The following is a 12530-nucleotide window of genomic DNA, read 5'->3' as shown; positions in this document are numbered from 1 at the left end:
GCCTCATATCTTTCTACAATCTTCAGACATGCTTACCACTGTGCTGCAAACCTGGGCATAAAGATTTCCAGTAATATAAATAACTTAGATTAATGCAATGAAAACTCTAGCCATTGTCTAACATGGAGTAGACTGAGAGAGACAAAAACACACTAATCAGATTGTCTCACATGAATGCAATAAGTAAGAAGGGTGTCTTAGTTCACTTTATGTTGCTAATAACAGAATATCTAAAACTGAGTAATTTGTAAAGAAAATAAAATTTATTTATAAATTTATTTATAACTTGTGAACCTTATAGAGGTTCACAAGTTCAAAGTCAAGGGGCCATATATTGTAGGGGCCTTCTTACTGGTGGAAACTCTTTGCAGAGTCCCCAGGTGGCCCAGGACATCACATAATGAGAGGGCTGAGTGTGCTAGTTCAGGTCCCCCTTCCTCTTCTCATAAAGCCACCAGTCCCACTCACGTGATAACCCATTAATCTATGAATGAATTAATCCATTCATGAGGGCAGAGCTCTCATGACCCAGTCACCTCTTAAATGTCCTACCTCTCAAAACTGCCATACTGGGGATTAAATTTTGACATGAGTTTTGGAGGAGACAAATATTCAAGCCATAGCAAAGAGTGTGACTTGTTTTCAGATGTATTTTCCTATTGCCAATTGAGGGTCCTTGGCCTCTTTTAATATCATCAATTTAATAACATTTCTTTTTGTGTTTATTATAGTATGCCAATGTCACTTCTAAATTCTAGTTCTTAAGAAACGGCCAACCATTGTGGATGGTCGGTAGGTTCAAACATCAGTTTTTCATGCTTATAAAATCTGTCTTGAGTTCAACATGTTTGTGAAGAGCAATGAAATGCTGGTTCACATAACAGCTGTTTAAATGAGAGGGAAAGTATAGTTTGAAAGATTTGAGCCATTATTTGTGACTACAGTATGAATTTTACAAACCTGAAATGCTAAGTTAGGAAGAGTTGAAGAGTCTTTTCTCCCAAACAGGCTTTCCTTAAAATCAGTACTAACCATAAGATGATCAAATAGCATTCTCATTTTAAATTTCCCCTTCCTGCCATTCCCCCAGTATTTTTTACCATGAAATAATGTTAACATGAATCTTGAGGCAGGGTTGAGGGATATGGCTGAAATAAGCAATCACAGAAGTACTCCTTGTGGAGAAACGAGGTTTGCCTTTATGATGGCAGAGTGGCTAAACAGTGTTGAAATGGGGAGGTGGGGAAAGGCTTTTGGTGGATTCTGTGCAGTGACTTTCAGGCCTCTTTTTAAGCACAATCTAATGGATTCTCTCTGTCCCTGTCATCCAGGCTAACCAGTACTGTCTGGTGCTTTGGGGCTGGCCACTTACCGTAGGAAGTCTCTGCTCAGATTATTAGAAGGAGTGCTTCTGCAATAATCACACCCTTCCCTCTGATAAAAATTAGATATTACAGCCTTTACTAATTATAGGCTGGTGGCTCCGGTGCCCTTCCGATGGTAAATTGCTTTGAGATAGCAGCTGGAAATTGGGTAGTAAAATAAATCCAGAAGAGGCTTGTCAAGCTTTTCTTGTCCATAAAATAAAAATAAAGTATCATATTTGTGAAGTTCTATAGAAGGAAAAATTGGAAAGATAGCTCAAGTTGCTTAGTAAAGAGAATTTTGCTGTCAAAACATCGCCACATCAGCCACTGTTAAAACAAAAATGCAATCAGGAAAATTACTTGAAATGTTTATGTTTACTTCCAGTTTTGAAATTAGAACATCATGTTCCTTTGGGTTGCCATTCAAATCTCTCTTCCTCTCCTGATTCCCATAAATGTAGTAGCTGATAAACTCCTCTCTTTGGAAGTAGAATGACTACTCCAAAACTAATTTTTGTTTTTTCTTTTCTGAGAGCTTCACTGCCTGTATGATGCCTGGAAATTACAAACACATCTAGTTCAAGTTCTTTATTTAAAAGATGTTTGTTTCAGACTTTATGACTATCATGTAAAATCTTTGTTGAGTATTATTGAACTACCTTTGTTTCCAAGTCAAAAAACATTGAATCAGTTCGGTTTTGGTGACTTAAGAACTCAGTGCTTTGTGAGTAGAGAAACACCATTTATTTACCCAGCTGTTCTACACATCTGTGCAGTCCTTCCTCATATTTATCTACCCACACCAATCCCGCACCCCTACCTTCTACCTGCCTAGTTCTATCTTTTGGAGCAATATAGAATATCTAGGCACTGAGCCAGGCCAGCAAGTGCAATCGCTGCATGTCAGCTGACAGGTAAAAAAGGTTAGTGATCCATTCAGGTGGGGGCCGCTATTCTCAGCTGGGGACAAGTCTCCATATTAAAGTCCAAATTCTGTTCTGATTGTCTTTAGTCTTCCTTTTGTGTTCTCTCCAGCTTGTCACTTCTGTTTTTCATTTTTTCCTCCAAATAGAAAAAAACATGATCAACCCAAGAAACACAGGAAAGTAAGCACTAGGATTACAGGACAGAGCACCCTTACCTCTGGTTCTATGTAACACAATGGACAAGCAAGAGAACTGCCCATTACCTTCCCCGCACTGTCCTGCTTTGCCGCCCACGTTGTGTAAGTGTGTAATCATTTTGAATCAAATTCTATTCCCAGTTTTGGGCTCCATTTTACCCCTGGGGAGTGACTGAGAGGAGCAGGGTGGGGAACAACCGTCTGAGAAGGTTACATAAACCTCAATTCCGGGAGAACCTAGCTCAGACGCATCATTCTCAAATTGTGGCTCCAAGATCAGGCAACAACTAATCTCGCGAGACAACTGGGTCGACGGTGCACGGGGAGCTTCGCGGTCCGGCCGCAAGGGGGAGCAAGTGTTTGCTGAGCCCGGCCTCTGCGCGTGGGCGTGGACGTGGGTGTGGGGGCGGGTGCAGGCGAACGGCTGCCGGTCAGGAGTCCCTGTTTTCTTCAGTTGCGTTGGTAGCGTTCGAGGGCATGGACGACAGGTATGCTGCGCTTCGGCGGGCCCAGTTGCATCTGGATTTCATCCACGCCAACTCGTGAGTGCCGAGGTGGGGTCGGGGTCGGGGAGGGTCTCTGCGCCATGAAGAAAGGTTTTGCCGGTTCCGTGAGGAAATACTCAACAAGTGAACTTGATTTATGGATTTATTTATTTATTTGAGCTGTATAGGCTTTTTTAAAACCACGAAAGCGTGATAAAGATATATTCTGGGCCAGGCTGAACCCTTTTGGTACTCTTCAATGAACACCAAGTGGTTGGAAGGCCCCCATTTATCATTTAACACAACTGTTTAATTGTTGGTGGGCAGAACCGTGATTCTACCAATCCTGCCTAACCTTAGTCTGCCTAACGCACTGACAATTTAAACATTAAAGTTGCCCTTCAAACAGAGTAATTTGCATATATTGATTTCGAACTCTGTGGCCTCCTGAGTCTTTTCAAAAATGTAACCTCTCTAAGGATAGGAATCTCACCTTTTAGTTATTTGGTCATTTCTTCTTCTCTGCCGTGCCTGTCTGCCTTTTAGTGCTTCTCAGGTGTCATTTCGAATACTCGGATTGCAGAGAATGACAGAGGTATTTTCTCTCATCTGCCGTTTCCCATACAGCAAATTATAGCAGTTAGTGCTGTTTAATTCACAGTGGTACGTCAGGGTTTTCTTTTCTTTCTTTCTTTTTTTTTTTGTTTGGCATCTTTTGGTTATTTGGATTTACTAAATATATGGACTGATATCAGGGATGTACCAAATTTGAAACCACAGAAGTGGAGGTATAAAGAAAGCCAGGGAAGGCCAGCCTTGCTGTGTGGGACGAACTGTATAATTTTAACATAACAGAGTTAAACAGGCAATATTCAGCAGATACTCAGTTTTTATGTCTCCACAGAGAATGATGTCAAGCTGGAAAGGGTGGAACAAAAAGTTAAAAGGTAGCTGAGGTGGAAGACAAATGAAGAAATAATAGTTTTGAGTGAATTTAAGAAAAATGTTCAGTGCGGTGTTGGAAGGACTGTGAATTTTATCTCATAAAAATTCCTCAGCCTCAGTTTTATAAGGATTTTGCGGCTGCTGCTTCACAACCTCCATTCCCCCAAACCACCGTGTGGGAGCCACTTCCCCAGTCCCATTTTCAACTAGTGGTGTAATAACTTAACAAGTGACAGCGACATGGAGTAACAACAAAATTAGATACAAATCGAAGACTTCTCAGCTCCTCCAGGTAGTTTGGTTGGTTGGATTTGGAGACAGGGTCTTGCTCTGTGGCCCAGGCTGGGATGCAGTGATATGATCATAGTTCTCTGTAGCCTCAAACACCAGGGCTCAAGTGATCCTCCAGCCTCAGCCTTCTGAGTAGCTGGGACTACAGGCATGCACCACTATGCCCGACTAATTCTTTTTTTTAATTTTTAGTAGATAATGGGGTCTGGCTATGTTGCCCAGGCTGGCCTTGAACTCCTGAGCTCAAGTGATCCTCCCACTTGGGCCTCCCAGAGTGCTGGGATTCCAGGCATGAGCCACTGCGCTCAGCCTAGGTAGATTGTTGTTTGAGACTTCCTTCTGCAAAAGGAGTGATTTTTAAATTTCTCCCTCTACCTCTATGTCCAATCCATCAAGCGCATGCTTTCTCTAAATATGTTTCAAATCATCCATTTCTCTCTGTCTCCACTGCCATTGACTTGAGTCCAAACCACCACCATCCCTTGTCCAGACTACTCCAGACAACCTCTTAACTGGGTTCTTTGCTTTCCATTCTGGCTGCTCGATGGTCCTTTTCCTGGAAAGCTGCCAGAGTGAGCTTTTTAAAATGTAAACCAAATTATGCCCCTCTTCTTAAAACACGACAGTGGTTTCCAGTTGTATGTCAGCCAAGTACAAGTTCTTCTCTGTGACCCAGTCATGCTCTCATCTCAAGCTGTTCTCCCCATTTTACCATAAGCGGAGCTCACTGGTCGTCTTAGCTCTTCTGCTTCGAGGGTGTTTGCATCTCTTGCTCTTGCTAGAAGGTTTCTACCGCACTCTGCAAGGGAGTGAATTCTCTCATCCTTCAGGACTCAGTTTAAATACCTTTTACCAAGAGGTGCTTTCCCTACCACCATGCCCCTCCTCACCAGTTACTCTTACCCATCGCTACTATGAAGGTAGCACCCAGTCAAAATCTGTAATATCATCTTCATAAGTTTTACTTGTGTGTTTTCCATGTACCCCACCAGCTTGAGCTCCAAGACATCCAAGACCCTACCTGTACATGTGGGCAATGGTAGGCAGTCAGCAACAATCTCTCGAATGAGCTAGTGCAGAAACTCCTATGATGTTTTGGTCAGAATTACTGCAGTTGCTTTTCTAAAGGATTGTTTATGTATTGAATTTTTGTATATTGAATCATGTACTTTAAATTTCCTAGAAGGGCTTGTGATTTAAAGTCCTGATTTTGTAAAGCATATCATACTTCTCTTTTACACTATTTTACGTTTTTATAATTTTTTTGTAATGGCTTTCTTTTGGGTGAAGGACATCTTTTTGTAACAATAACATTTTAGTACTTTTTTTTTGTTAATTACAAAATTTAAAGCTTACTGGACTCAAGCGACTTTTAACCAGCCTCTTGTGTTTGAAACTCCAAAATATGGGGATATATTCTGTGTGTGTGTGTGTGTGTGTGTGTTTTAAAAATACATTTTAAGGTAAAGTGTTGTCCTGTGTCCTGAGGTGTTTGGAGACTCTGAGACATTGCAGATGATGCTTTCTCTTGTATAGAAGAGCAGATGTGTTTTTGATAAATGAGGCTCTTTTGCTTCTGTTACCTGTTTACTAAATATAGAAAGAAAATTGCATACTGAATATTCCCTTAATGCTGTGATAAGGTTGCTGATTGAAATATCCGCATCAGGAAATTAGAAGCAAGCATGGGAGCCTTAAGCTAGTATGATTCCACCCTCAGATAACTATGAACCTCCAAAATGTTGTAAATACTGAAGGCTGTCTGGAACATTCTGTTACCGAGGACTTGGCATTGGAGGGTACAGGAAAGAGTGACCCGAGGCCATTTTTGAGGTTATTTAAGGAGCAGGCTTCAGCAGAAAGATTCCCCAGAAAAATACAGATTGGTGAGGCACGCAGGGGCTTCCTGCCAATTCCTTTGCCTGCAGATGGAGCCTTATGGCCTTTTAGTAGGCAAGGATTTTGATCAGTATTCTTCAGAAATATTTTGTCTTTAAATAATACAATTTTAATGAAAATCTTCTGGGGAAAAAAACTCACTTGAAAAAACATGCTTATAAAGTAATATTAAAAGGTCAAAGTTTATTTCAGTGATAGATACTAAGGCCCTTAAGTTTTTATTTTGTTAGAAGTGGACAGGATATTTTGGCAAAAGTGTTTTTAACCCTGGCTTCATAACGGAGGGTATATAGTTCCAAATCTTGACCATGCTGAGAGAGTTGTATCTAGAGTAACTTCTTATTTCATTAGATGTCTGGAACTGGAGAACATTTGTCTGCGAGTATCTTAAAGCTTTTACATTGATTACACACCTGTTTTAACTTTTTGTTTTCTCTTTATTTCTTCAGCACCACTCACAGTTTCCTTTTTGGAGCACTGGCTGAATTGCTGGACAATGCAAGGTAGGGTTCATCTGTGAACAGCACTTACTGAGGGAATTTCATGACCAAACTCTTGTCTAGTTACATGGAAAGATAAAAAGATCATGTCATGTTTTCCCATCTGGAATGTTTTGTGACTTGATTTCCTACAAAATCAAGGTATTCTAGGGAAAAGGATAGTTGAGAGAAAGAATTATTCACCTTTATTTAATTTTATTTATGATCAAACTTGAAGTCTGTTTTTATGTTAATAACCATTTAATAGTACATATTCATTTAGATATTTTTGAATTGTATGTCAGTGTATACTTGTCTTGAGAATTTACACATGGATTTGGGCATTTATTGAAGTCTGCATTGAAGCAAATTGTGTAGTTAAGAAAATAGCTAACTTGTTGATCTCTTACTATGTATCAGACATACATAAACACTTTATATATGAGCATTATGTTGTGCATCCTTACATCTACACTCTGAGATGGGAATTAATATCCTAGTTCTACATATGTGGAAATTGATGCATAGAGAGATTAGATGATTTATTCAAAGTCACATAATTCATATTTGGCAGAGCTGGCATTCAAATGTTGGCTGTCTGGCTGCAGAACCTCACTATCACATTTTACTGTCTCCAATAAAGGTATTAATGATTAAGGAACCCGTTAGACAATTTAAGTTCTACTCAGTAGTGTATTTGTGGGAGCTTGTGAGGGGATAATTTTTTTTGTTGTTGTTAAATTGAATAAAGCATTTGACATGTTTTATATTGGTATTCCCTATAACTGAAGATTTTTCCTACTTCTTCCTTAGAAAGCAAAGTCCATCCAGGAGGTAATATGCAGTTGTTAGATCAAGGTTCTCAGTAGGAGCCTAAATTCCCTGCCATTGGTTGATAACAATATTTTGGCTTTTTTGTATTTGTTCCCCGTTTTTTGCCTTAGATGGGAGATGACCCTTCTGAGAGTGTGACAACAAAGTGTAGTCAATTAACCAGCCATCCAGAAATTCCTGCCCTGCACTAAGTGGAAAGTCGTCATCTCCTCCTTTTAGGAAACTGTCTGTTGAGCTAATGGAATCATAAAAAGGGAGGGAAGCGGAGAAAAAGAATAAAGTCTGTTGTTCAGAACCATGAACTCAGCTTGGAAAGAGCTAATAAGGATGAAGCCAAGATAGATGAACACTTCTGATTAGTTTCCCTAAAGGAGCTTAGGGTTGCTACTGTTTCTTCTGCTCAAAGCTTGGAAGCAAGGCTCTTCCTATGTCATCAGTCCTGCCTCCTACTGAATGGCCCACTTTCAGCAACTTGACATCAGAAAGTCTGAAAGAACACATTTGTTGATTTTTCCAACTGTCTTTTCTCCTTTGAAATTGTTTATTTCAGTCATTCAACAAAGGAGGACAAGTAAAATCAGAATGTAGAAGAAGTAGAACAATGGAAACGGTTTATGTAGTAGAGGGTGATTGGGAAAGAAAGATTGACTTCAGACATGTGATCCATCAACCGATTCTTAGAGCAGCATTTGTAAGCTGGCAGCCCCTTGACCAGGTCCAGCCTGTCTTATGTGTGTTTGGCTCATAGTGAAAGTTTGCACAGTGTTTATAAAGAAAAGGAAGGGAGAAAAAAAGAATTATTTATAAGGTTTAAGATATTGGAGATACCAAATAAAAACTTTGGGCCCTCCGCCTTCCTTGAAAGATTAGGAGGAGTAGCAATCTCAAGGCCATATTCCTCCACGGGATCAGGGGCTGGAGGTGAGTAGCAGGTGCTCTCATGGGACCAGCCTGTGCCTTCAGCTTTGCCTACAGTTTTCCCCCGTGGACAACCTCAACCCTTCAGTCCCTTTTTCTTCATAGACATTTGAGTTTTCCACCACTGCTTAGATGCTAGTGTTTGACATCAGAAGAAGCTATTTAGCAGACTTAAGATACTCAGTTGGTCTTACGAAGGAGAGTTCCTATGTTATTCTAAGAAATTCTTTTATATCATTGTATTCATTATTTTAATGATTTCCTGTAGTTTTAAAAATTAGAACTGGAAGATATTAAAAGAATATTGGTAGAGAGAGGAGAAGAATATGTGGTGATATAGGAAGGATTTGTTAGGGTCCGCTTCCTAGTACAAGAGCTCTTCAGAGAGGAAGTGTCCTGGGCTAAAGAACAAAGATTATTATAAAATGTCTTAATATATGATAAAGGTGAATTATTTTATGCCTTCATCTGTGGAAGTGCTGCATAAAAAAAATCTCTTTAAAAACTTCCATTTCAGTACCTTGGCATTTATTAAGCATTTATTGTGTACATGGTACTTTGTGTAATGCATGATTATATAATGGAGATGTTGATACCTATGTGTTACGGAACTATGGTAAGGATTGGAAGAGAATTTTCAAAAATACGTCATTCAGTGCTTACTTGATACATGGGAGGTGCTCAAGAAATGGCAGTGGTGACTCCAGAGTGTCTATATAGGGAGGACTGAGAAGCAGCAATTGGCTAGAGGAAGGAGCTATATGGGACTAACTTCTAGGCTTGTGGAGCGCGTACAGTGTACCTACTCAGATTTGTTTGGGGTAGTTTTGGGTTTAGAACTGATGGAACTTTTGAGAGACGCTCAGGTTTCCCCACCAGAGTTACGTAGTTGCTGTTGTTGCACTGAGCTTCCTTTTAGACTCCTCCCTGCCTTAACTTACCTTCTTACTCATCAGCTAAGTCTTCCTTGCCTATGCCTTCTTCCTTTCTGTCACATCCTCGATATTGAAGCCAGAGTCTTCTGGCCCTTTCTCCTTTTGTATTAAAATTTTACTTTTAAAATAATTGTAAAAAAAATACAAAATAATATCTGTGAATTTTAGAAAATGGAGATTTTTTTTTTTTTAAACAATCTTCATCAGTACTCTCATCACCTAGAAGAGGGGTCAGCATCCTTTTCTGTAAAAGACCAGGTGGTCAATATTTTCACCTCTGTGGGATATGGGGTCTCCTTTGAAACTACTCAACTCGGCCCGTTGTAGTGCTAAGGCAACCTTAGATACTATGTAATGAATGGGCATGATTGTGTTCCAATAACACTTTATTTACAAGCAGTTGTTGGGCCATTTTGGTCCGTGGCTGTAGTTTTCCAATCTCTAACATAGAGAAAACTCCTATTAGCATTTTGATTTCTTTCTTTCCATGTATGTTCTTTAAATGTCTTCTTATAATACACTATCGCCTAGTAATTTGATTTTTCTTTTTTTTGGAACTAAAATATGAAAAACATTCCATGACTTCTGGATTATTTGCCAGCCAGCTTTTTTTGTTGTTTTTTTTAAAAAAATTGTATCCATTTTGTTAGTTTTTTTGTGTAATTCCCACTAAATTCCATCTCTTCTTTCACATTTCTGAATTGTAGTCTTTTTCATATTCTCAAATTATGACTGATCATAGGTCTTATGATATAATAGCACAGTGAAACATTTTAGAAATTGATTTTGAAGCAGTTTAAGTGGATTTTTGTATTGTTTGATATCTGACAATAGGTTATACCTTATGTAAGCAATTCATTTCATATTGAAGCAATAAAATTTTTATATTGTTTCCAGGGATGCAGGGGCTGAAAGGCTTGATGTCTTTTCAGGTGAGCAGATTTGCTTTTTTCTTTTATATTCTTCTGATGGAAAGCCTGTAGTTATTTGCTTGTATTTTATTTCATGAAATAAAACCACATTCTATAGCATTTTAATGTAATCTAAGTGCTTTGTGGGTACAGTGACCCTGTGGGGAGCCAGGGTGAGGAAAGTATGCTCTGAGAGTCAGATTGTGTGCTAAAGGACCCATTTACAAAATTAGGTCTTCCAGAGTTTTGTGAATGTATCAGAGTGATTTGGAACACTCAATTTGCCTGCCATGAGAAACAGTTTTATTTTTAAAAAGCATACTAAGTTAATGGTTATTCATAATTAAGCATACATCATTCCCAACTTATTAGTTTTAAAGTGTGTACGTGAATGTGCGGTATGAGGGCTAGAAAATCTCTTTTCTTTGCTGACTTTATTCGTAGTCATCAAGTATTTTTGCACTCATTAGTTATCTCATTAGACTATGATGCTAATGAAGTTAGGTTCTGTGATCCAGCTGTGTAGTTAACACTACCTAGAGAAATGCCCAGGTAGTCACGCTGCATCCCTACCACTTTTCTGTCAGCTGTTCTGCAATATTGGCTACTGGTCACGGGTGAGAGGATATGCTCCATGATCTAAATCCATATCTCTGTTTAAAAAGCACCTCAGTTAACTGAGTGTTCTGAGCCAGAAGAGTGCTTATGCTGCATGAGGAAGATAGACGTGGACCTCTTGAGATAACTGAGGAAACAATAAATGACCCTCTTCATCTCCTTCTCCTCTCCAGGTCCTAAAAAACTTGAGAAATAAAAAAAGAGTCAGCCTTTATTGCTGATAAATGTTAGGCTGGAGTATTTAGCTTAATGTGAGAGAGCAAATGGACTTGCAGATCAGACCCCGGGATCACGCAGATTCACCCGCCCAGTGGAGTTGGGCGTCCTCTGAAACTTGTCTGCCCTGGGACAAAGGGTCAGGACTCATGCTGTCTGCAGGCAGCTTTCTCCCAGGAGGAAAATGCAGGTTGGGAACTGAGCCTCCCAGTTTATTCTTCCCTAAGTGACCAGTAGGTGAGTGAGCTCACCTCCACAGGGAAAAAGTGAGTGAAGGCACAGAATAGGGCCTTTCTAGTGAGAAAAAGTCATCTTCCCTTCCATATCCAATTATATAGAGTAAACTAGGATGAACACTCTTGCCTAGGAGAGACTCAAAGTATGGTGGGAACACACAGAAAGAAGAAATTATGCCTCATATTAAGGGGCTAGAGCTTGAAATATGGATGTGATTTTTGTCAGATACTCCAGGAAGAAAAGAATATTCCTGTCTAGATAATAATTATGAGAAAACAAATGGATGTAGGCTAGTTCACGGATTCATTAATTTATTCAGTAATAATTTATTGTCTACTATTCTAGGTGCTGGGGATAGTGCACTGAGCAAAATGTTGAGGTCTGTGTTCCCCTGGAACATATATCCTAATGGGGAGAGATAGACAGCACAGAAATGAACAAATAGGTAATGTACCAGGCAATGATAAGTGCTAAAAGGGAAAAACATAAAGCAGGTTAAGAAAACAGAGAGCCATTGAAGGGGTATACAGTTTTTCACGGGGTGGTCTAAGAAGGTTTCTTTAAATAGCTAACGGTATCAGCAAAGACCTGAATGATGTGAGGGAGGGAGCCACACAGATACCTGGTGAAGAAGCACTCAGGGAATAATGCTGAGGCTCGGCTGACTCGCACTGAGTGTCAGAACCAAATGAATGAGCATCTTCAATACCATACTAAGGTTTTTTCTGCAGTCAATGGACCACTGAAGAACTTTGAGCAGTGTCAGTTTTCTAAGTAGACACATGCTCTTTTCTTTTTTCAGAGAAGAATACTCATTCCAGAAATACCTTACAAGAGAGTGTGAAGAAGTATGAAAGTAAGGATAGCAGGGAGATATGGCTATGGGAATTACCTAGGCAAGATTTCATGAGAATTATGGTAGGGGCAATAGTACTAGCAATGGAGGAGGAGAAACAGATGTAAGCTGCATTTCCTTCAGAGCACGCACACAATTGATGGAGGGTTGAGAAGACTTATCCATAGTCACAAAACACAACAAATGTAATCAGAATCCATGCATTATATTCTTTGGAGTTTGTGACTGGAGACCAGCAGGGAATGAGAGCGTTTATTTCACCCCACTTTCTCTAAGTACTCAGCATCATCATAAACAAACAAAATAAGATCTTGACCAAGTTGAGATTAAAGTGGCACTTCTTTTTTTTTTTTTTTTTTTAATAGGGGATAGGGTTTTGGTCTGGGCCCGGGGTCGAGGGGGGGGCCTCCCCTCTC

At 39.6% G+C, this 12530-nt stretch overlaps 1 protein-coding gene across 1 annotated transcript in view; it reads left to right on the top strand.

The window, feature by feature from the left end:
- Positions 1–2890: 2890 nt before the first annotated feature.
- The window catches only part of MORC1 (MORC family CW-type zinc finger 1), a 183569-nt gene continuing 173929 nt past the window's right edge, over positions 2891–12530 (top strand). Inside the window, 3 exon segments of the mRNA XM_017870879.1 lie at positions 2891–3032; positions 6560–6613; positions 10174–10208. Of these exon segments, the coding sequence (XP_017726368.1) occupies positions 2968–3032; positions 6560–6613; positions 10174–10208 (154 nt within the window). The 5' untranslated portion in view covers positions 2891–2967.

This window comes from Rhinopithecus bieti, unplaced genomic scaffold (genome assembly GCF_001698545.2).
Source record: "Rhinopithecus bieti isolate Rb0 unplaced genomic scaffold, ASM169854v2 scaffold_5478, whole genome shotgun sequence".
In the NCBI taxonomy this organism is placed as follows: domain Eukaryota; kingdom Metazoa; phylum Chordata; class Mammalia; order Primates; family Cercopithecidae; genus Rhinopithecus; species Rhinopithecus bieti.
The sequence above is the reverse complement of the archived record's forward strand: the minus strand, read 5'-3'. Positions and strand labels throughout refer to the sequence as shown.